The sequence below is a fragment of the Lathamus discolor genome, chromosome 3, assembly GCF_037157495.1.
Source record: "Lathamus discolor isolate bLatDis1 chromosome 3, bLatDis1.hap1, whole genome shotgun sequence".
Classification (NCBI taxonomy): Eukaryota; Metazoa; Chordata; class Aves; order Psittaciformes; family Psittacidae; genus Lathamus; species Lathamus discolor.
The window spans coordinates 146,322,420-146,346,278 of NC_088886.1; the positions used below are offsets into that span (position 1 = coordinate 146,322,420).

The following is a 23,859-nucleotide window of genomic DNA, read 5'->3' on the forward strand; positions in this document are numbered from 1 at the left end:
AACAACACAGCAATAGTCAGTTGTCATTCACTGGAGTTTTCTAGTTAAATGGTTCCTATCAAGGATTTTACACTGGGGAGAAGCTTCTGCCAGATTAATCAATATAAATGCCTGACAAGACAAATCAAAGCATTTGCTAATCTCTTTTCCCAGATTTACCGTGGTGGCTACTTTTAATTCGTCAGAAAGCACTGATTGGGAAACTTCCAGGAGACCATGAGGTTTGCAAAATAACAAAGATCGCAGTGATTCCACTTTCTGAAACAGAACCTCAGGATCTGGAATTAGAGGTATGACTGTCTTCTAGGAACTCTGACTTCTCCCCTTCTGCTTCAGTGAAATTTGAATGTGAGATATAATAGTTAAACAAATTCATCTTATCTCGTGATATATGCAGACATATTAAGCACTCTGTGCTTTATAAATACTATGTTATGGATGACGCTGGAGATGAAAATCTGAATGTTCCCCCTGTATTTCTAAGTGTCTGCCCTAGGATTGTGGATATTACAGTCTCATTTTATGGACTTTAATGACAATTTCCTTGAACTTTTAAAAGTGCATGTAAGTACTGGCATTAATTCAATATCATTATTTAGCTTTGTAAAAAGCACCACTTTGGGATAAACAAGCCAGAGAAGATTACGCAGTCCCCGGATGACACAAAGTTTCTGCTGAAGACTCTTACTCAAATTAAATCAAATGTGTCTGCTCCAAACAAAAAGAAGGTAAAGCTTCCCACTGTTTCCTTGTTTCTTTCCCAAATGTTTAGTTGATAATTCGAAGGTTGTGGTGGATGATCAAATGGAGCACTAAGACCTAAGAAGAGAAGCAGTGAAAAACTGCAGGATGTGCAGCTGCTCTGTCTTGAAGTTCCGTATAATTTTTGATACTTTAACTGTGCCTCTTTGTGATCTTTCATTTTGTAATCATAGAATTTGGGTAGAATTACTAATAAAGTGCATTTTTTAAGGCACTTTAAAATTTTACCAGGATCAGGTTCTAGTGGGATTCTAATCCAATAAAAAAATCACTCTGCAGGAGCATCTCAGATAATGCAGAATTAGAGACAAAATTTGGGGCACAGTTCCTCAGAGAACACCATTCAGTCTTCCAAAAAGCTTTTAACACAATAATGGTTTGGACTAGAAAGTCCAAATAATATTTCTTAAAATTAGAACAAGTAGATGCAATATTTCTTAAACTCTTGAGATTGAAACCTACTACTTGAATGTAAGCTCCAGAAGATTGAGTTTGAGTGCTTTGAATGCCTTAACTGCTAAAACTAATAGCGCGATATTTCTGAGGATGCCATCCCTTGTGTTTCTCTCTGCTGGGAATTTTAAGATCCTGCTCCTCAGTAGGAGACAATGTTTGACCTACAAGGCTAGAAATAGCATTTAGCAATGTGGCTGGAGTCTTTTTCAAAGCAAAAGATAAAAGAAAGCCATTGCTTTTCTTTCAGATTAAAGAAAGCAAAGAGAAAGAAAAGCTGGAGAAGAGGTTATTGGAGGAATTGTTCAAAATGTTCATGGATTCAGACTCCTTTTACTACAGCCTCACCTATGACCTAACAAATTCTGTGCAGAGGCAGAGTACGTGTGAGAAAATCAACTTACCAGTGTGGCGAAAAGTAAGTTATGGTTTGGGTTTGGTGTGTGGATGCCTTCTTGTTTTGGTTATTCCCCTTCTTTTGGGATTTATGGTGTTCAATAATGTATGTGGTCCAAACTTGACTGGTCACATTCTCTGCAGGTATAGTTTACTGCAACTGAAGATCTTGCCCTGTGTGAACCCACTTCAGTGCAAGGAAATGAAACAAAAGCCTCCAGCAGCATGTCTTGAACTGAGCTGTTATGTTCAAATGTAGTGAACACTAGACTTGTGTGTACATTTGTAGTGAATAACACGGGTGTCTTTACCAAAGATATTGCCAAACTTTACGGAAAATATTACAAAATCTGCCGTTTTCATTTTAAACAGGTTGATGACAGATTCTTTTGGAACAAGCACATGATTGAAGATCTCATCACTATTGATGTAAGTCTTATTCCGAACAATAGCAGGTGTATGATGAGAACCTTTACTTTTAGTTGAAGTGTTTACTTAAGGCTTCTCAGAAGTTTACTTACAAACCTGTTTGGCAGATGGGTCAGGATTAGGACTGTGCCTTACGAAACTGAGTAGCTGGCATTACTTTCTTCCCTTAACCAGCCTTCCAGCAGCCCTTTAATTGCTAATGAATGAACATCAGCTGAATTAAACATTTTAGTACTATAAAGCAACGCAGGTGTTGGCAGTCCTGGAGTAATGGTTGGATTTGATGATCTTAAAGGTCTTTTCCAACCCGGTTTATTCTAAGATTCTTTGTGTGGTGTGACTGTGCTGATTTCTGAATAATTAAGATGCATCCTTCTGTGAAATGGATTATCCCTGCACAAAGCTGAACTTGGTAAGGAGGAGCCAGAAAAGAAACTCTAAATTCTAAAGTTTTCTTCAGCTAAGATTTTTGTCTTCCTAAGTGGAGACTGCTTTTTTCCCTCCTTGAACAGAGCAGCTGATTGGTGTAACAGTAGTATAGAACAAGTTATTCTGAGCAGTTATTCAGGGTAGATAAAGCATTTTCCTGGTTAATGAGCACATGAAGAAACAGAGCAACCACTCTTCTCACTCCCTCATTCACTCACTCACTTCACTGATGAAGTGAGACCAATATATGATCTCACTTCATTTTAAATTAACCTTGTAGATAAAGGACTGAGTTAATAACTACTGTTTGCCACTTCAGGCCAAGTCTTAGATTATTTTAGATTAGAAGGCATTTTAGTTTATGCCCTGTGACTTTCATTAATAATTTTATGTACTTTAATGATTATAGTAGACAGAACAGGGTAAACCTAGATGCTTTGTGAGAAGTTCTGTATAACGCAGGAGTTAAACTAGTCGTATTTTTCATGCTGTAAGGTATAAAGGGATAACCTTGAGCTAGGAGGGAATTCAGGTCTTGATTCTGATTGAGAAATTGAGGTTTTAGGGTGACAACGCAGTAATATGCAGAGCCCTGAACCAGGTGGTTTAGGTACTAGGTTGGCCCATGTAAAGCTTTTGCTAATATGTTTTGCTGAAATCAGGGTAACAACATTACACTTTTTTAATCTACCTATATAAATGTAATATACTGTATGTCCACACAGAGGTTGTAAAACTACCTTGAAGCAGAAACTAGGTAAGAACTTGCCTATATTTCCTGCTGTATGTGAACTGCCTATCCTTGTCTTTGACATGAGAAGTTGCTGCTTAAGCTTTAAATGTTCTTAAACATCAGATGTACTGTTGTATTGAAAACTCCCTCTGTGGAAACAGGAAAAAAAGCTTTTAAGTATTATAGGAATTTCATCTGTCCCTACATAGCTGGGAGTACAGGAGGGCTTTTTGCCTTGCCTTGATTCAGCTTGCTTCATCTCCACAGAAAAGTCTCTTAAGTTGCTTTCTCTTTCTTCCTCCTGACTTAAAACCCCTATGACTAATGAAAATAAAATGCTTACAGAAATAAGACAAGGATATGACAAAAACTTCTTAAAACATGAAAAACACGCAAAGTAACTGTTTATGAGCATGCGAAATGGCAGAATTATTGTAGGTAATGTAGAACCAACAGGAATGTAAATGTTTTTTTTGTAACCCTTAGAATGCTGAAGTGGACTTCTGGATTATACCCATCATACAAGGATTTGTGCAGATTGAAGAACTTGTCGTAAACTATAATGAATCTTCTGATGATGATAAGAGCAGTCCTGAAACTCCTCCTCAGGAATCAACTTGTGTAGATGATGTTCATCCAACATTTCTGGTGGCACTTATTTCACGCCGGAGTCGTCACAGAGCTGGTAGGCAAACAGAGTTCAAGGCATTGGGATTGTTCCTGATCGCTGGAGAGGGATGCGAAAGATAAAACTTAACAGAATGCTGTGTTGCTCAGCAGATAGTCAACTGTTACCAAAGTATACACTACAGCCATTCCTGCTCGTAGGAGGAAAAGAAAAGGCTGTAGTACATATAGCACTGCACAGCTGTTACTTAGAGCAATTACTAAGTGAGCTTCACTAGTCTCCTCTGGAGCACTGAGTGCATCTTTGGAGGTCACAGTTCTGAGATAAAGCTCCATCTTTGCAGTAGGCTCGGGGGGGAGTTAAATTTTCAAAGGTCTTCCTTTGTGGGCTGTGACAGCAGCTCAATAGAGACTTGAAAAAGCATGAGTGTTTGTGTGTGTGTTTACACCTCAAGAGATATTTACTTAGGGACAGGGTGTGAAATAGCAACCATGCTTTGGTCTTGTACCTTATTTAACTTATTCTAATAGTAGCAAGGCAAACAAATTATTCCCTGTTCTTAGGAGCACAGAAAGAAAGACTGAATCCCTTTACAATTTAGTAGGTCCTGTTAACTCTAAGCCTTTTCAGTCTATCAGGTTTAAAAAGCACTCTCCACCATTTCCAACTCCTTTCCTGCATGGTCAGGTGTTGAATATATCAAAAGAACCCAAGAGAAAATAAACTGGTGAGCTGACCCTGACATGGCACTTGCACCACAGCTCGTTTTCATGCATTAACTTCAGTTCCCGCTGAAAAACCACTATTGGTGGTGGGACACAAGTAAAGGGTGTCTGATGCCTTGATCTAAAAGCTTCTGCTGGTTAAAGGCTGTAATACTGCTTTGATGTTTTGTAACCCTATAAAGGTACCTAAGGGAGATAATTTTGTTCCTTTTGCTTCCTTGTTTCTACCCTCTTCTTTCCCATAATCCTTACTTAGTGCTGTGAGATTCAGGTGCTACTTCAGCACTTGGAACATAGTTGTTCCAATTCTGTGGAACTGAATTTTCATGCTACAAACCATGGTCTTGAATCTTTCTCCAACCCTTTTTACTTCTTTCTCATCCGTTGCTACCACCTGCATCCTCTCCGAAATAGTGATGTACTCTCCTTTGGGTAACAGAAGTGCAAACACTTACCTGTTCTGCTTAATGATTATATCAGAGATGGCTAGGCAAAAACTGTATCTTTGGAAGGTCGGTATCTGTTCTTAATGTGCAGAATTAGTTATTCAGGTTAAAACAAGGTGGGAAGTCCTCTGTTTTGTGGAACATTCAAGTTGTCCTGAGCTGCTTGTGGGATCTCCCATTGTAAGAAGTAGAACATCTGTCAGTAAAGGGCATTTAATGCTCGGTATTTTCCCGGAACCTAAAGTAAAACTTACTGCTAAACTTGACAGAACAGGAAGTAATGTATCCTTTAGGGTAGATTAAATGTATTTGTGACTTTATAGTGCCAGTAGATTGCCTTGCCCTGTGAACTTACTTTCTGCTGCTCATAGTATGTCAGCAAATAAACTTTGTCCATCTAGTCAACATAACTTTTGGGGATTAGTCTTAGATAGGAGCTACTTCTACCATTAAGCATGGCTTTTGGCTAGAACAATCTTGGTTGTCAGAAATGGTAATAAAAGTTATTAATGTTTAATACTTAACTATGAATTGATCATTCTCATTCCTCCTAGGAATGCGGTATAAGCGAAGAGGTGTTGATAAAAATGGAAATGTGGCAAACTATGTTGAGACAGAGCAACTGATTCATGTTCATAATCATACTCTTTCATTTATACAAACAAGAGGCTCTGTGCCTGTTTTCTGGAGCCAAGTTGGATATAGATATAACCCACGGCCCAGGCTGGACAAGAGTAAGTATTGAGTGGAATACCTGAAGATCAGAGTTCCCTTAGGAATTAGGCTCATTGGAGTGTTTTACCTGTAGCCTTTCAGTGGCACTTTCTAGAAGCCAGGAGTAACAGTAATGACTTGAATCCAGTTAACTCCTGCTCTAATTCCAATTATGTAGAGCTCTGACTTCTTGTCCATTGTAAATTCCAACAGGTCTTGAACATCAACATTTAATGAAGAGCTTGGTTTATGTGTAGTCTTATTTGTTGTAGTGCTTTCTGGGTTGTGAATTGAGACAACCTAGTTTCTTCTTTTGAAAGCCCCGGTAGACATCGGTGTCTTACAGATATCTTTGTCCACAAAGGGAACTTATGCTGTGAGGCTCCTTCTGCATTTTGAGCTGCTGTTTCAATGTGGGAAAACATAGACATTTCCTCTAACACCAGTTTTGTTTTCTTAAAATTTTCCCCTCTGGTACTTCACATTAGGAGGTCTTTGCCTTCACTGTCATTGACTTTTGGAATCATTTGTTCCCTATTGTGTAAACTGTACTCATGGGAATATCTCATCATTTTGCATATACCTATCCTGCTATCTGGAAAAATCATATCCAGTATACCAGGATTTTTTAGTTTGGACATTTTCAGTAGGACACTTGGAAACAAAGTGAAAATCAAGTTGAAAGACCTTTAGTTGCTTGACCTGGAAGCTTCCCATGTAAGTGCCACTCAGCAGAGTCTGTGTGCCTCTGCTGCAAAAACATGTTAGCAGTCACTGGCATCAAAGGCTGCCTCCGACACTGATTTTTGACATGCTTTTGTCTTCTCTGAAATGAAGTAATATCTAGTGGGTTTGTCAGATCTAGATTGCTTCCTTTTCCACTTAAAGGTAATGGAAAAGCCAAAACATGTAAGAATATTTACGAGACAGTGACAAATCTGGATGCTTGTGTGAACTAAGCATTCATAGCCTATACTTCCTTCAAACATAGAGGTCTACAGAATAATTTTAGGGTTAGCATTGTAAAGCAGAAACTTTTCTCAGAAGGAATCTAGTATGCTTATGATCTCCCACTGGATGGGGTTGATTGGCATCCTGGAATCATACGTATGTATTTCTGCAAGTCCAGCTTGCGTATTGGTTTTACATTCTCCTCTAGCACTAGCAGGTCTGGTCTTCTGCCATTGATGACTATTTTTAGGGTTGAAAATATTCTACTTTTCAGAGGGGGCGGTGATGTTGGAAGTTAAAGGACTGTTTTTCCTGTGTCTTGGGTAAGACCTAGTAAAATGGCCTTTGAGCTTGCTTCGGAACTTGGGCTAAGCACCTAAGTTGCCAAGCAGTGTTACTGTCATTACAAACTCAAGAAAGGTGTATCAGTAGGTTTGAGCTTCTTGTGATTTTCATGCCAAATAACTTGGAGATGACTGAAGAGGGATGCCTCTTTGCCACACCATAGAAAGGGAAATATTTAGTAAAAGCCAAGTGAGGGAAATAATAATAAAATTAAAATAAAATAATGAAAGAATAAAAATTAAATACCCCCACCCACTTGCACTGATATTTGGAAGCAACATTTGATTAGTTCAAACTGAAATGTTGTACCATGACATCCAATTGTAGAGCTGAGTGGTTCCTTTTGACCATCTTTTTATTATTATTATTATTATTATTATTATTATTATTATTGTTATTGTTGTTGTTGTTGTTGTCATTGTTTTCTAATAGAACTAGTTTCAAAAAAATACTGAGAAATTGCATTTAATTTGATAGATTTACAGGTAGGAATTAAGACCTTGGGGAATCAGTGATGCCTCAAATCAACTCGATAGTGGGTTTAGGTTTTAATTACAAGTAGTTTCATCCTCTGGAGCTGGATAACACTTTCAGTATTATCCGCTGTCCTGCACATCCCCCTCTGCAAATTGCAAACCTTCCTTGTACTTCAGTTTGCTTTGCCAAAATATGCAAACCAAATACAAACACTCTTCTTTTGGAAGTGATGTTTATGTGGGTGTGTGGTGCATATATAGAAGGATTAAACAGGCTTATTAACAGTTAAATTTTTGCCCTATCTGCACAAAACCCCAAAATTAAGCAAAATTTAAGTCTGGTGTTTCCTTTACGCTGTAGTATTAGAACAACAGAGTTGAGCAAATTGATGAAAGACCCTTCAAAGTAATTCTGTACAATGTGTTGTGTGTCTGAGTATTTTAAGTGAAGGTATCTTAGTTTCTTTAAAGTATAGATTTGTGCATGATGCAATACTTCAAAGGGGACTTGTTGCTCAACAGGCTGTTTCTAACAGTTCTCTCTGCCTTGTAGGTGAAAATGAGACGGTGTCCTGTTTTCGTGCACATTTTGAAGAACAGCTGAAAAATTACAAGAAGCAGGTGAGTGCTACGTGATAAAATAGTCTTCTAATGGAAATGCAAGGGATGAAAGTTAATGGTTTAGTTTGTTTTTCTTGTTGCTGATATGTATTATGGTTTAGAAGCTGTTGACATCGGAAAATTGCTACATAAACTGAATTTTACTAGACTTTCAAGTATCCTTGTAAGTAACTGCTAGAAACAGCAATAACTTACAGATATGTAAGACCAACTTCGTGTACCTGTCTTGCGAGTTCATAGCTTCTCTGCATGAAACTTCGGGTAGGCAGGTAGCTGTTGAAGCTTATGTGATCTTGAGTACAACCTAGTAAAGATTGTAACTTCAGTAAGACTGCTTACAAACCTCTTGAGCTATTTGTTATTCCCTGGTATATATCTAAGCAAGTCGTGTAACAGATGACAAGTGTTACTTATTTAAACTTTTGAACAGGTTATTATTAATCTGGTGGATCAGACAGGCAGAGAGAAGATTATTGGAGATGCTTACCTTAAACAGGTGCTTCTGTACAATAATGCAAATCTGACTTATGTTTCATTTGACTTCCACGAGCACTGGTAAGAAACCTTTTAAGAAGGTCGCTTTACATCTTTTTTTGTTAGCATAAAGGGAGAGTAGAAAAGAGGAGAAACATTATTATTATTATTCTATTTCTGCATGAAACACTCCTTTCAAATAGGACAAACATATTTTGTAAACCAAATCACTATAAAAGTTCAAGTTTGGGTTCTTTTAGGACCCTGATGCTGTTTTTCTGTTATAAAATACACTGGTTTTTAATCTATTTGAAGTAGCTGCTCTTTTAATAACTCCACTCTGATGATGGCATGTTCTTGTGCAGTGTTCACATGCTCAAGCATGTGACCTCTCACACAGGCATGTATTTCTCATGCTTCTTTCAAGCAGGCTGCATTTGTGAACTGATATGGGGTCTAAAACCTGTTTTAATCTTCAATTCCTGACTTAATCTAGGGATTGCATCTGGCCTGGGAAAGCATTACTGCCTGAAGAAGTATGTCATTAGTAGATACTGCCTGAGAGGGGGAGGGAAGAGCAAAAACACCATCAAAATAGTGATGGCCTTTGAGATGCCTTTTCCAGATGACTGTTGGCACCCTGAATTGATTTGATACTTTTGTTTAAATAAGCTTTCATTTTTGTTTCTTTGCTTTTCTCCTAAGAACTGCTGTAGTGACCAGGAATCTTTCTTTTGCGCCGTTAGCACAACTGAATTGACAACAATGCTGAAAACCACCTGGTTGGGTGGGAAGAGGAGGGAATGTTGTGTCTGTAGGTGATTTTTCTGTAGAAACAGCGGTGAAGCAGTGCAAGCCATCCCACTTTCTATAGTGGTTACTTTTGTTGAGACTGCCTAAAATGAGAACAGAATGTTGCACATGCTTGAAGAGCTGTGCACTTTGTCTTCCTTATGGAAGCAGCATTCAAGAATGCAAATTCTTGTGAGTTTAAACAGCTTAATTTCTTTCCTTGGGTTTAGATATTGAACGGTGCTTTAAAATAGTTCAGAATATTGGCTGTGACTTAAAGGGGAATGTCTGTGTCTCCCACTTAGCCAAAAATACTTGGTTAACATTGCAAATAATATAAGTAAGAAAAAACCACTGCTCTAGTCCAAACTAACTTCTGCCAAATTCTGTGTTTTAGCCGAGGAATGAAGTTTGAAAATGTTCAAACACTGACTGATGCCATTCATGATATTATTCTTGACATGAAGTGGTGCTGGTAGGTACTGACTGGTTTTAGACTAGTATGGAATATTTGTGTTAAAAAATAAACCAGTACATATTGAAAGGCCTTGATTTTTGTCATAACTGGTATGTTTTATATTCCTCTCTGGCTGCCCAGCCTGTGTCAGAGTTTCTGTGGTGTGAAGCAGTGGTGTTCTACACAAGTAACAGCAAAAGTTCTCAGATGCTGCGTTCTGCCTGGGTCTTACTGTATTTAACATTTTTAGGTTTTCTTATATTTAGTATAAAACACTTTGCATTTGACCCACAAACCCTAGAACTCCAGTCTTCCTATTGAAAACCATAGGCACGTTTGACCTTTAGTTTCTGATGATTAAAGTTCATGCATTTCGGTAGTGAATATGGCTACAGTTTTCAATTACCATATCTAGTTCAACGTATTTTATGAGTGAGGTGTTGCTGTCATTGTTGGCTTCTGTGTTCTTGAAATTAAATGCTTTTTCTCTTGACATCTCATATTATATACGTATGAATTGAATTCAGCATCTGATTATATATCAGGCTTATGGCCCCAGGAGGATGCACTTTGGATATATTCTGGTATAGACTGAAGAGGACGGTAGGTGCGAACCAGAGTAGCTAATTCAGAATGAGGTGCGGCTGGGGTGATGGATGCAACTATAAATAGTACCTCCTGTGTAGAGTTTTCTGCTGTTTGTAGGAGCTGGTAAATTGCACTGGATTTTAAGTGTCTCAGTATGCTTTTGCTCTATTTTTTCTGTTGCAAGGGTTGACCAAGCTGGCGTGATTTGTAAACAGGAGGGAATTTTTCGAGTAAACTGCATGGACTGTCTGGATCGTACCAATGTCGTACAGGCGGCTATTGCAAGAGTGGTCATGGAACAGCAGGCATGTATAATGTACTTTTTCAATTCATTGTTATTCACTGGCAAATCTGCATGTTTGAAAATGCTAAAGTAACCTCCACTGCAAAGGATCTTTGCAAACTACTTGGAGAGCTAAGAAACTGGAAGTAGTATGTACAACTAAACTTGGAATCATTCTAAACCAGTGATGCCCAATGTCCTGCTTCAGAGAGGAAATGACTGGTGTCTGTCCGCATCTTGGGGAGAATATTCTTCTTTTGATTTGGTCAATTTAAGTTACGCAGTAATGCAAAGTTTGAAAACAGACACCATCCTCCCACCCCCAATGAATCCCTGGCCCAAACAACTTGTTAAAGGTCTAAACTCTAACTACAAGTTGGATGCAATTTTAGCTGCTCTGAAGTGACATACTGTGGTGCAGCAGTTAGGGAGATAAATTGTCTCTTCTTTGTGTAGGGGAGTAATTAATTCATGGTGTAAATATCCCAGATGGCTATGACTACTATGCTCTGGAAGAGTTTGCCCTGTGTAGAAAAGGCATTTCCAAACAGACTGAGGGTCCTTCATTTAGTCTTCCTCCTCTTTGCCCTTCTTCCCTACTACTAGCTTCTCTAGCTACTTTTTGATATAGAAGCTCAGTGATGATATCTTCCATTGTGAAGACTTAAATAGTAGTGTAACTGAAACTTTGAAGCATCAGTTACAGCTCAGCCCAAAATGAGCAAACCTGTCTATGCCTGGAGTGAAGGATAAAGAATGAAGTGGGTCCTTAATAGGATAAAGAGTGAATGGCTCCAACCGTTGTATCTGGCAGTTCCTGTTTGTCATCTGCTTTTGAGTTCCTGATATAGAAAGAGTAATGGGGACAAGGGGTGGGACCAGCAAGTCTGTGATTGTTATTTTAGTATAGGATTTGGATATATATATATAAACTCCAAGAGTTCAACAGTTGCACAGATTGTTGTGAAGAGGACTTCAGTAATCGTGGCTATAGTATTGTCTTGTGTTGGGTTACATCGTTCTCATAGCTGAAGTATTTCAGAATCAATTTGTAACTGAGAAATGCCCTAAGCATTGGAAGGTGACTGACACAAAGTGGAAGACTGAGGGTCACATGTACCTTACCTTTGCACTTCCTTGGAACCACAGGACTTCTCTCAGCTGGAAACTTGATAGGTTTTTCAAAGTCAATCAACAGATGTGTATCAGTTTTCATCTTACTTGCAAAGAGTGCTTGAATGCTGTTTTGTTGGCTGCAAATTGAGGCTTGCCTATGATTTAGTCCAAATTATCTGTGCAGTTTGCCTAACATTTAGTGACTACATTGCAGTTACATATGTGTTCCTTTATCAATTTAGTATATGTAAGAAGACTAAAGTTTGTATTGTACCCAAGCCTTATCCTGGGAAAACTGAAGTACTGGTTCTTCTGAAGAGTAAAATATCTTAGTTTTGGTATCGAACACTAACTGTCCAAACTGCCCAAGCATTAATAACAAACACAACATATAAAATTGTTTTAAGGCTTATTTAGGGGGAGGAGTAAGTTTGAAGACGGAGCTGCTACATTCGCTTCAGTGTCTAGAAGCAAAAGGTTCCAGTGTGCTTTTCCTTGTAACTGGAAAAAGATTCCATTTCTTTATCTTCAGACCTTTGAGGTCACAAATGCCTTTGCAATAGAAGACATTAATTTGTTTATCGGTGTTAGTTTTGTGATGTCTGCTCTTTTGATAGCTCTCTATAGAGAATAGGAGCATTTCCTGTCTTGAGTAATTTAGAGTAGCTTGTTTTACCTGAGCAAGTCTTTTTGAAGATTAACTCCTACATTCATAATTAATATATTACTGCTGCACTCAGTGATACGATGTTTAACAATGAATTAGAGATTCAATGGTAACAATCTGACAAATTAGCAGAATGGGTTTCTTTTTCAGATCTCATAAAATTTAACAATGAACTGCTTGGCAGTGTTCCCATTGTCTTTATCAAGCTCTGCTATTGAGAATGATTTTTATCTTGAACCTTATATTAACGTGTCTGTCAAATTCCAGCTCAAAAAACTGGGTGTAATGCCACCAGAGCAGCCTTTGCCAGTGAAATGCAATAGAATCTACCAGATAATGTGGGCAAACAATGGAGATGCCATAAGCCGGCAGTATGCTGGTACAGCAGCCTTAAAGGTAAGGGGTGAACAGTGTGATCTGTTCTGATGATGAGTAGTATCTTATCTTACTGGTTTTATGTACCATGGAGACCGAAGATATGTAACAAAGTTAGCCAAATATTCTGCATGGTTTTGTTTTGGAGAGACATGAGACCTTTCGATAGAGGGGTATTTTGTATCACACTTGGTCTGAATTGGAGAAGAATCATAGAATCATAGAATAGTTAGGGTTGGAAAGGACCTCAAGATCATCCAGTTCCAACCCCCATGCCATGGGCAAGGACACCTCACACTAAACCATCCCACACAAGGCTTCATCCAACCTGGCCTTGAACACTGCCAGGGATGGAGCACTCACAACCTCCCTGGGCAACCCATTCCAGTGCCTCACCACCCTAACAGGAAAGAATTTCCTCCTTAGATCCAATCTAAACTTCCCCTGTTTAAGTTTTAACCCGTTACTGCTTGTCCTGTCACTACAGTCCCTGACTAAGAGTCCCTCCCCAGCATCCCTATAGGCCCCCTTCAGATACTGGAAGGCTGCTCTGAGGTCCCCACGCAGCCTTCTCTTCTCCAGGCTGAACAGCCCCAACTTCCTCAGCCTGTCTTCATACGGGAGGTGCTCCTGCCCCTGATCATCCTCGTGGCCTCCTCTGGACTTGTTCCAGCAGTTCCATGTCCTTTTTATGTTGAGGACACCAGAACTGCACACAATGCTCCAGGTGAGGTCTCACAAGAGCAGAGCAGAGGGGCAGGATCACCTCCTTCGACCTGCTGGTCACGCTCCTTTTGATGCAGCCCAGGATACGGTTGGCTTTCTGGGCTGCGAGCGCACACTGCCGACCCATGTTCATTTTCTCATTGACCAGCACCCCCAAGTCCTTCTCTGCAGGGCCAAAGAATTGGGTGTCCAGGCAGTGCTGGCTGTAGTTTTAACTTCATTCTGTTAGTTTTACATTGGGATACAAAGCTGGTTACATATAAGGAAGAAGTTTGTTACTGAGAGGGTGGTGAGGCACTGGAACAGGTTGCCCAAAGAAGTGGTAAATGCTCCATTCCTGGCAGGGTTCAGGGCTAGGTTGGACAGAGCCTTGGGCGACATGGTCTAGTGTGAAGTGTCCCTGCCGGTGGCAGGAGGGCTGGAACTGGATGATCTTAATGGTTGATAGAACAATTTTTAGTGTTCCTGGTATTTGGCATTGGAAAAACCTTTACAGTAGAAATCTTACCCTTAAATATCTTTTAAAATCTCTCTACTGAACTGATTAGTCTATTACATTAATATTTAAAAGAAAATATAATAAAACCCAGCCTGGCATAGAATCATAGAATGGTTTCGGTTGTGAAAGACCTCAAGATCATCTCGTTCCAACCTCCCTGCCATGGGCACTTGTCTTGCCTATGAATATTTAAATCTGAATCATAGAACTCTATTTATACATCTGAATATTCAGCTATTGTGCTTGAAGATTTCTCTACTCCCTCTTGAGGTTCATGGATTAAATATATTTCCAGTTTGTGATATTTCTTTTTAATTTGAAAGTGAAACACTGGAAATGTTCTTCATAGCGGTTGCTGTGGCTTTTAGAACTGCTCTGTGCCAGTGTTCAGAGCATCTCTGAAAATAGAATCCTCTAATGAAATGCAACTACCAAAACTGCTTTTTATTCCAGTTCTAAGCCTTCCATGATTTAGAAACTCTTGTTTCTGAGCTCATGAGGATATGTTCTGTATTTTAGTATGTTATGCTTGTCTTGTTTTGGTAGCAGAAGCAGAGATGATAAACACTTTTCAGTAGGTTCCAGTCTTCTTCATTGCTCAAATAGTGTTCCTTTTACATTAAAGGCCAAAACATAATTCTTTTTGAGGTATTCAAGTATTGCAGTGACTGATATCTTGAAAGTTCTGCCTTCATGTTAGCTGGCATTTATGCCCATATTACTGTTTTCTGTTAGGACTTCATATAGAATCCTGTCTGTCACAAGCCTAAGATTCTCAGCAGAGTCAAACAATGCCATAAGAAGTAGATGCTCTTTGAAAATCAGTATTTTTCTTTATGAAATAGTTACTTGAACGTAACTTCTGAGCTGTCATCTATTCAGTTTGGAGTTTCATGGAATCACAGAATAGTTAGGGTTAGAAAGGACCTTAAGCTCATCCAGTTCCAACCCCGCTGCCATGGGCAGGGACACCTCACACTATACCATGCCACCCAAGGCTCTGTTCAACCTGGCCTTGAACACTGCCAGGGATGGAGCACTCACAGCTTCCCTGGGCAACCCATTCCAGTGCCTCACCACCTAAATTTGAGAATGCCAAAGCTTTTGAGCTGAGGCTGCTTCTTCACAGCTGCATATGTGCATGACTCCCATGTTCTGTGTGACAGGGTGACTTCACAAGGACTGGTGAAAGAAAGCTGGCAGGAGTAATGAAGGACGGAGTTAATTCTGCGAACAGATACTACTTGAATCGTTTCAGGGATGCTTACAGGCAAGCAGTCATAGGTAAGAACAGAATATGAACTCAGCTGAACTATCCTATTTAGCAAAGTTTATTGAAATCATCTTGGCTTATCTTTTTCACTGACTTTTACTTTTCCTGAAGCTTAAAAGCACCATGAGTGTATATATTGTTCAATATATATGTACGGAGACATTCAGTGTGTATGTTGTACAATATATAGATACAGAGACATTCAGTATGTGTATATATTGTTAAATATATAGAGAGAGACATTCAGGGTGCGTATATATTGTTCAATATATAGGTATACAGACATTCAGTATGTGTATATATTGCTCAATATATATAGAGAGACTTCAGGCGTGTATGTATTGTTCAATATCTATATATACAGAGACATTGAGCATGTGTATGTATTCAGTATATATATACAGAGACATTCTGTATGTTTATGTATTGTTCAATATATAGAGACATTCAGTATGTGTATGTATTGTTCAATATATATATATACAGAGACACATTCAGTGAGTGTATATATTGTTCAATATATATATATACACAGAGACGTTCAGTATGTGCAGGTATTCAATATACATATACAGAGAAATTATGTGTATGTATTGCTCAATATGTATAGAGAGAGACTATCTCTGTAGTGGATGCACTGGGCAGTCACTCTCCATTTGGAGATTAAACAACACTCAATTCACAAGGGTTACATGCAGTTAATGCACCTTAGAATTCACTCCTAACTCCCTTTTAGCATTAACTGTCTTGTAACACCTCTCCTTTAGACAAGTTAAATTTATGTAGCAAGTGTTTCTTAAAATGGTGAGTTAGCCCTTGCTTTTCACTGAGAGAAAATAGTGTTCCACCTACTGAGTTTTCAGTGTCGGGCAACATTCTATTCAGAAAGAATAACAATTTCCCAACAGTATCTTTAACTATGAAACATTGGGAGGAACTTACAAAGTACTCAACAGACTGTTGATGTGCATCACTTCTAACTGTTGGTCTTTTGGTTGGTATCTTGTGGGATTCATTTAGATTTGATGCAGGGTATCCCTGTGACAGAGGATCTTTACTCCATATTTACAAAAGAGAAAGAGCATGAAGCTCTGCATAAGGAGAACCTGAGGAGCCATCAGGAGCTGATCAGCCAGCTTTTGCAGAGCTACATGAAACTGCTCTTACCAGATGATGAAAAATTCCATGGAGGATGGGCTCTTATTGACTGCGATCCAAGGTCTGTCAAATAAAGTCGTGATTGTTCAGCTGCCGCTATGGCACCTCTGTTAAATGCTACTGATGTTAAATGAGTTTGGTAGCTGATAAGTTAACACAGTACAAGTGGGCAGTTTTGTGGAATGACAAGAGTTCTTAAAGGGATTGAATCCTTGTAATTGTAGAAGTAAAGGTTACTAAACGTTAACTTTTCCCAAAATACCGTAAGGATGGTGCTTGCTGGAATTACCTGCATTACCTTGAAGACAACACCTGGAAATGCATGCGTTCAGTTAATATTGCCAAAATGTGGTAGGCATCGTGAAGAGAACTTCTAACTACCCTTTGCTCTCACAGAGGCTGTTTGAGGAGCTGTTGTTCCTTATTGCTTTATAGGAAAAGTGTAACTTAACTTCAAAGCCATATCCGATCGGATTAAATTCTTGTGTAATGGGTCAAGAGTAGGAAAGCCTAGGTTTCTTTTCATTAAGAGGAGTGAGCGTGAACTCGAACTTCACTCCGAAGTCTCCTTATCAAGTTCAGAGTTCTCTAACTTGTAAAAGAAAGGTAGTGATTAAATCTTCGGCAGGTTATGCTGCAGTATCTAAAAATAGCAAAGCAGGATGTTATGACAGCTATTCAAAGCACACACTCATCACCTTAACAAAGTCTGAGACATTTTTCCATTTCTCTGTTAGCATTTGCAAAAGGCTTGTGGGCTTCCTATTTATTTTTGGACCTGCTACTGACTTACTTGAGCTGTTGGGTAACTCCAGGTTTAAGAGGGAGTGTTGCTTACGTGGATTCACTTATTCTATGGCAGTCTAATGACACATCACAACTCGTTAGGTGAGACACTTCACAAGCCTTGGTTTTTCGGTGGCTGTGAAGAGGCAGCAGCATCACATAGCTACCATACCAATTGAAACCTCTTGTTGTAAAGTGCCCTCAAGTGTAAGAGTGTCCCTAAAATACACTAGGGGTGGATTACAGCTTTGCAAATACACTTCTCTGTATTCATTCGTTTTTCTTCTTCCCCTTCCTTAGTCTCATTGATGCCACTCATAAGGATGTGGATGTTCTGCTGTTACTTTCTAACTCTGCTTACTACGTGGCCTAGTAAGTTACTGCTTTGCCTTACTATGTGCAGTTTATTTCTAGTAGCTCAGTTTTAGAAAAATTTAGAAAAGCATTAAATTCTGATTCTTTTTTTTCTAGTTATGATGATGAAATCGACAAGGTGAATCAGTACCAAAGGTTAAGTCTTGAAGCTCTGGAAAAAATAGAAATAGGTAAGAATGTAGTCACCAGATACCTTTATTGAATGCTCTTAACAATAGCTTGAGCACTTATCAAAGCATCTTACAAATGTATTGAAACAGCCAGCCTTAATGTATATCCTGTGTGGTCCACCACAGCTAGAAAGATGCTTTCTTGCTGATAATGGATGTGAGAGTTGACCTCGTGTTCTCTTTTAGTCCCGTCTTTTGCTACTGCTTGAAATAGAAGCTTTGATCAATAGAGGGGATCTGATAGTTTCCCTGCTTCAGACTCTTAAACCCATGGATTCATCAAAATGGATTTCACAGTTTATCAAATGACAGTAATAATTGGATCAACTTCTAGAATAAATCACAGCTTTGTGCACTCTTTGATCCAGATACAGCAGCTGGTTCTGAATTGTACTTCAGATCTGGTTCATAGCTTTCTAAAACTCTTCTTTCTCAAGGCCTTGTAAGAAACGTGCTGTTATGAAATCACCTTGTTATCCCAATTTAACTTACTGGCTAAAGACTATCTGCAGGCTAAATCCAGCATTTTAAGCTGAAAGTATTAAAGATGTAATATTTTTGACTTTCTAGATGAAAGGGGTGTTCCTGTTGGAGAGGATGAAGGGATATTTCTGTGGCTCCCAGTGTTTGATAGTTTACTCCTTCATTACACAATGCATAGTGATTTCATCATCTCCTTACTGTAACTTTCACTGTCTTTGTGCAATTTCTAACAGTTCAGTGGAAAGGGGTCTCACTTGTGTATTGTGGAGATCTAACACATCCTGATGTACAGAATATAGGTGAAACGTCAAGACTAAATACCTTATAAAAGCAAAGATATAATACAGTGCACTGAAGAGTGGAAGCACTTCATTTGGTAAAAATTTATTAGCTTGCCCTTTAATCCATGCAGGAGCATACCCTAAAATAGAGGCTATAATGGGTGTACTTTCTATCCCTTCTGTTTGAAAGGGTGATCTGTAATAAACAATCAGGCTGAATATAATAGACATATACAGAGGCTCTGATTACTTTGTGTAAGTGCTTGTTTGGCTATTGTGACAATCTTTCATTCAAAATGTCTGTCCTACTCCAAAGACAAAGCATTTTATGCTGAAAAAGACTGTTAACACCTCCATTTAGGTACAGTCTTTGCAATATCTCCCTGTCTGGTTAAAGGTTTCTAACCTCCTGGTTTATTTCTCAGGGCCTGAGCCTACTCTCTTTGGCAAGCCCAAGTTCTCTTGCATGAGGCTGCATTACAAATACAAAGAAACGAGTGGCTATTTTCACACTCTTAGAGCTGTGGTACGCAGCCCAGAAGAAGATGGAAAAGGTTTGTTTCATATGTGAAAGCTTTATACATAGAAGCATATTCAAGTGTTCTCTAGGAAACAGTTTCCATTGCTCTTAGAATAACTTCTTAAGGATATATTTTAATATAATCCAATTGTATGGGGTGGGGAATCCACAAACACACTGTATGTGGCTTTTAATACAAAGGAAATTGGTTTAGGTACGGATTTAAAGCAGCATGTCTCTCTAGGATTGAGACACTTCATGTCCAGATCTTTACTGCTCCAAAACCTGATTAAATGAACTTAAAATTAGCTCCTAAAGAGCAGAAGGAATTGATTTGTTTAGTGAAATCAATGGCTGAAAATGTTCTTGCTTGTTGTTTAAGTCAATTACATGAAAACTAATAAGGAAAAAATAGCACTTCTGACCTGGAGCACTGAATTTTGTCAAGAAGGATTAGAATGAGTATAATTGCTTCACTTCCTTCCACAAATGATGAATCGTGGCAGTGATTCACTTAAACCCAGTATTCAGAGCTTAAGGAGAGTCTATTCTCCAAGCTTACTTTGTAATCTTTAAATCACAGTTACAACTTGCATGGTGCAGCTGTTCTGTAGGGTGAAAGAAAAACCCCAACCATCAAAACCGAACAAATTTAATTACATTAAAATCAGACTTATTTCTCTGTGGGGTTTTGGAATATGGGGTTTTGAGGGTTTGTTAAGGGTCTGACAGGCTGCTACTTGGATTTCAGACACTCTTCAGTGCATCGCAGAAATGCTGAGAATCACAAAGCAAGCGATGGGATTAGATGTGCCCATTATTGAAAAGAAGCTGGAGAGGTGAGTACTTCAATGATGTGAATCTTCTGTGTCCTACTTTCACTCTCTTCTCAGTGACTAACAGTACCTGGTAACAGCCATGTGTGTGATACCTGAAAGGAACATTCAGATCCAGCTACTGTGCTGGGAGTTAATTCCTCCATGTGCTGCTTCCAATGATAATAGCCTGCAGGTGCTCATCTAGAAGTATAAGCAAGAACACTGGTTTATACTTGTGTGCCTATAGACAATAGACACTTCCAAATGTAAATAACACCCTGCAAACCATGGTTAACGTGTCAAATTTCATTTTTCCTATCTGAACTTGATGTCTGCTTCTGTAGTAAGAAGACAAACTGAAGGGTGAATCTGGTTTGGATGCCGCTGCAGCTGAGTGTTTAACAAATCGAGATCACATTACAGGTCGTGTGTAAGGAAATGGCTGAAGTTAAACTTCTGAACCCTTCAGTGTTAGTCAGAGGGGAGCAGTTCTTGTTTTGCAAGCCTGTTCAGACAAGAGGGCCCATGAAAGCTTAACAGTACTTGATAAATACTTACTAGAATCTTTTAGTTTTTACTAATAACTCAGTTGTCTATAAATGAACAGAAGTAACCTTTATGTACAAATACTGATGAGGCGTTAACAGTGAGGACATCATTTACATATTAGTTTCTGAAATGTCAGATTTTTTCTGCTCCCTTTTCACTTTGGGCCTTTTTTCAGTAGCAAAACTGAATTTGCCAGGTTGGACACAGGGGCTTGGAGCAAGCTGCTCTATTGGAAGGCATCCCTGCCTGTGGCAGGGGTTGGAACTGGATGAGCTTTAAGCTCCCTTCTGACCCAAACCATTCTGGAATTCAATGAAAATGTCCATCTGTATTATGGAAACAGACTGGAAGATGATAAATAGTTGCTGTTTATGAGACCGCCTTGATTTTTGCGTTAGAGATTTCCTTCTGTTTTTTCCAGGAAGAGCAGTAAACCTCATGAAGACATCATTGGCATCCGGTCTCGGAACAGAGGGTCCCTGGCCCAGGGCAAGAACTATCTACTGAGCAAGTTCTCATCTCTCAATCAAAAAGTGAAGCAAACCAAATCCAATGTGAACATCAGCAACCTCCGGAAGCTGGGCAGCTTTACCAAGCCGGAGGTGAAAGTCAATTTCTTAAAACCAAATCTGAAAGTGAATCTCTGGAAATCAGACAGTAGCCTTGAAACGTTAGAGAATCCGGTGGGAGATCCTAAAGTCCACACGGAATCTGATACAGAAGGGTCAGATAATGATTCCTTCCACTCGGATGACTTCCTGACCAATTCTAAATCCGATGAGGACAACCAGCTGACTGACTCCCTGGAGAACATAGGGCAGGCAGACTATGTGCTGCCCAGCTGTGGGATCATTGCCTCAGCACCACGGTTGGGCAGCCGCTCCCAGTCCATCAGCAGCACTGACATGAGCATCAGCATTCACGTTCCTTCCGAGATCCATGTGTCTCAGGGTGACCGCTCTGACTGTGAAGACGTAGCCATGCCTTCTGCTGACAACGTGGAGATGGAGTTTGCTAAACCTATGGATGAGTACTGCCAGAGGTTTGTGCACGATGCTCAGAACAAGGTGTCCGATGTTTTGGAGGCTGAGGCTGGTTCTCAAGAGCCTCATCACGTAGTAAATCGAAGCAGCAATAATACATCTAAGGCAGCAGAAACCAAGGCTGAAGCTGTCGGAGATGCTCCTTCCAGGCCATCTAAGTTGGATGTACAGTCTTCTGAGCCAAATCCTCAGCTCTTAGCTGTTGGTGGGTCTGACTTCACCAGATCTCATAAGAGCCCAGGATCTGCATCTGGTAACCCCGAGACGGGACTCCACATGACTCCCTCTCCAGCTGAGAGCAGCAGCAGCAGAGCTGTGTCTCCCTTCGCGAAGATCCGCAGTTCCATGGTCCAGGTTGCTAACATCACACAAGCAGGATTGACTCAAGGGATTAACTTTGCTGTGGCAAAGGTCCAGAAGAGCCCTGCAGAACAAGAAGCTCTCAATGAAATTAAACAGAAAGAACTGAGAGCAATGTTCACTCAATGCCAGACACGGATCATTCAGATCTAGTTGCTCCTTTAGGAAGTGTTCCTTTAGTTGTGGCTTTTAATACAATAGTAAAGAACATGACATCAGGACTCACTGTGGCATGAAGTGCTACTGAATACTGGGATCAATAATACAGGTAACTTGTTTACAGGCAGTGAGAGATGTGAATGAATTTGGTTCTGACCAAGCTTAGGCAGGTGAGATGAGGATGGTAAAACCCCTATTTAAACAGGTAGCTTAGACACTGGGATGTATTAAGCATGCTGTCCATCTTCTATGTGTTGCACAGTTATTTTTGGAGACTAATTTTGTAGCTCTTCTGACTTCTTGTAGAAAGTATTTATACTCGAAAGGTGAGACTGCACTTCTGTGACCTTACTACTTACCTTGCACTACACCAGCAAAAGAACTTAACCGGTAAATTACACTTTATTTATTTTTGGACTAGTGTTTTTACTTGTTTCCATTGAAGTTTTAGATGCAGCTTTCTATGAATTGTGCCTCTCCAATGGGAATGGATGCGTTTCTGTTCCATTGCGTTATGTTAACCAGAAATGAAGATTCCTTTTTTGCTGTCTTTTCCTTTCCGCACCTCTTGGGCCACGTTCAGTCCACGTAAAGCGTATCGATCCCACCTGAAATACCCACCGTCCTGCGGTGCACGTTCACTCCAGAGATCTCTTTGGCTGCTCACTTGTTTTGAGGTGAGGGGAGATGGAGCAGACGTCCTCTCCTTGTCTTGCCCATGCTGAAGAGATTCCTGTTTCTTTCTTGTCCTCTAAATTTCAAACACTGGCAATTTGCTCTTATTTTTTATCACTAGATAGAAAGACAAGGCCAGTACCTGCCCTTCAGGCATTGTGTCCCCTCTCTATGCTTTCTTTTAAGCTATATTCCAACTGTTCAGATGCAAAAGTCCAAGTAACTTCTAGAAGAGAAGGCAAATGTACTGTTCCATGGAATCAGTGTTGCATTACAGCATAGCTGTCAGCATCTAATCAAAACCAAATTCATTACCACCTCAAGCTTTGCATACTTGCAGGATAAAGCAGGCTAAAGCATCCGCTCGTGCTGGGAATGGGATTAAACCCCCCTCCCCTACAACCCTTATCTGTGTGTGTCAAAAGATTTACATCTACCTTAACCACTCTTTCCCAGCAATGCCTTGCCATGCTGTTCTAGTGTAGGACATTACCCAACAGCTCCTGTACTGCAGGACCTTGCTATGCTGTGGTTTGTGACTGTAACCACCGTTGCAGACCCCGGTGCCTTGGTGTTCTTGTCCATGTACTGTAGGTAGGCTGCACGTGGTGTTCAGAGATAATAGTGTCATAGGGGTAGGGTAGTAACTGTGTCTTAGAGCTTCTAAGTGTGTCTGAAATGGTTCTCCCCTGTCCCTGACGGTCTGAGACTTTATTAAACAGATCTGGTTTATTTATTTTATGACAGTGCTGTGGGTTTGGGTTTTTTTGAGTGTCTCTCTACTTGTGGCTCTATTTAAAATGAAACTACTGCTGTATTTTAATGTGAGCAATATACAGGAGCTATTTTAATAAAAAAGTGGAATCGAAAGGTGGCTTTTGGCTGTCATGTGAAGGGATGTGGGACACTGGGGCTGGGGGGAGGTTGAGCTTCAGGGATGGGGGGGGTTTGACTTTCTCTGGCATGAGAGTCACAAAATCACAGCAGCTTTGAGGTTGGAAGGGGCTGGACTCATCTGGTCAGGACTATGTCCCACGTGTCTCAAAGCATGGGAAGGCTCCACCACCTCTCTGGGCACCCGCTTCTAAGGCTCAGGCACCCTAATGGTAAAAAGCGGTTCCTGA

The 23,859-nt window shown here is 39.8% G+C and overlaps 1 protein-coding gene across 1 annotated transcript in view; it reads left to right on the forward strand.

Annotated features, from left to right (window-relative positions):
• The window catches only part of INPP5F (inositol polyphosphate-5-phosphatase F), a 47,351-nt gene extending 23,746 nt beyond the window's left edge, over positions 1 to 23,605 (forward strand). Inside the window, exons 3-20 of the mRNA XM_065672388.1 lie at positions 154 to 290; positions 600 to 728; positions 1,466 to 1,633; positions 1,984 to 2,040; positions 3,689 to 3,887; positions 5,556 to 5,735; positions 8,041 to 8,108; positions 8,539 to 8,663; positions 9,772 to 9,849; positions 10,604 to 10,724; positions 12,753 to 12,881; positions 15,252 to 15,369; positions 16,379 to 16,577; positions 17,603 to 17,674; positions 17,774 to 17,847; positions 19,037 to 19,165; positions 19,883 to 19,970; positions 20,920 to 23,605. Of these exons, the coding sequence (XP_065528460.1) occupies positions 154 to 290; positions 600 to 728; positions 1,466 to 1,633; positions 1,984 to 2,040; positions 3,689 to 3,887; positions 5,556 to 5,735; positions 8,041 to 8,108; positions 8,539 to 8,663; positions 9,772 to 9,849; positions 10,604 to 10,724; positions 12,753 to 12,881; positions 15,252 to 15,369; positions 16,379 to 16,577; positions 17,603 to 17,674; positions 17,774 to 17,847; positions 19,037 to 19,165; positions 19,883 to 19,970; positions 20,920 to 22,054 (3,206 nt within the window). The 3' untranslated portion in view covers positions 22,055 to 23,605. The remainder of the gene's footprint in view (positions 1 to 153; positions 291 to 599; positions 729 to 1,465; positions 1,634 to 1,983; positions 2,041 to 3,688; positions 3,888 to 5,555; positions 5,736 to 8,040; positions 8,109 to 8,538; positions 8,664 to 9,771; positions 9,850 to 10,603; positions 10,725 to 12,752; positions 12,882 to 15,251; positions 15,370 to 16,378; positions 16,578 to 17,602; positions 17,675 to 17,773; positions 17,848 to 19,036; positions 19,166 to 19,882; positions 19,971 to 20,919) is intronic.
• The last annotated feature ends 254 nt before the right edge of the window (positions 23,606 to 23,859 follow it).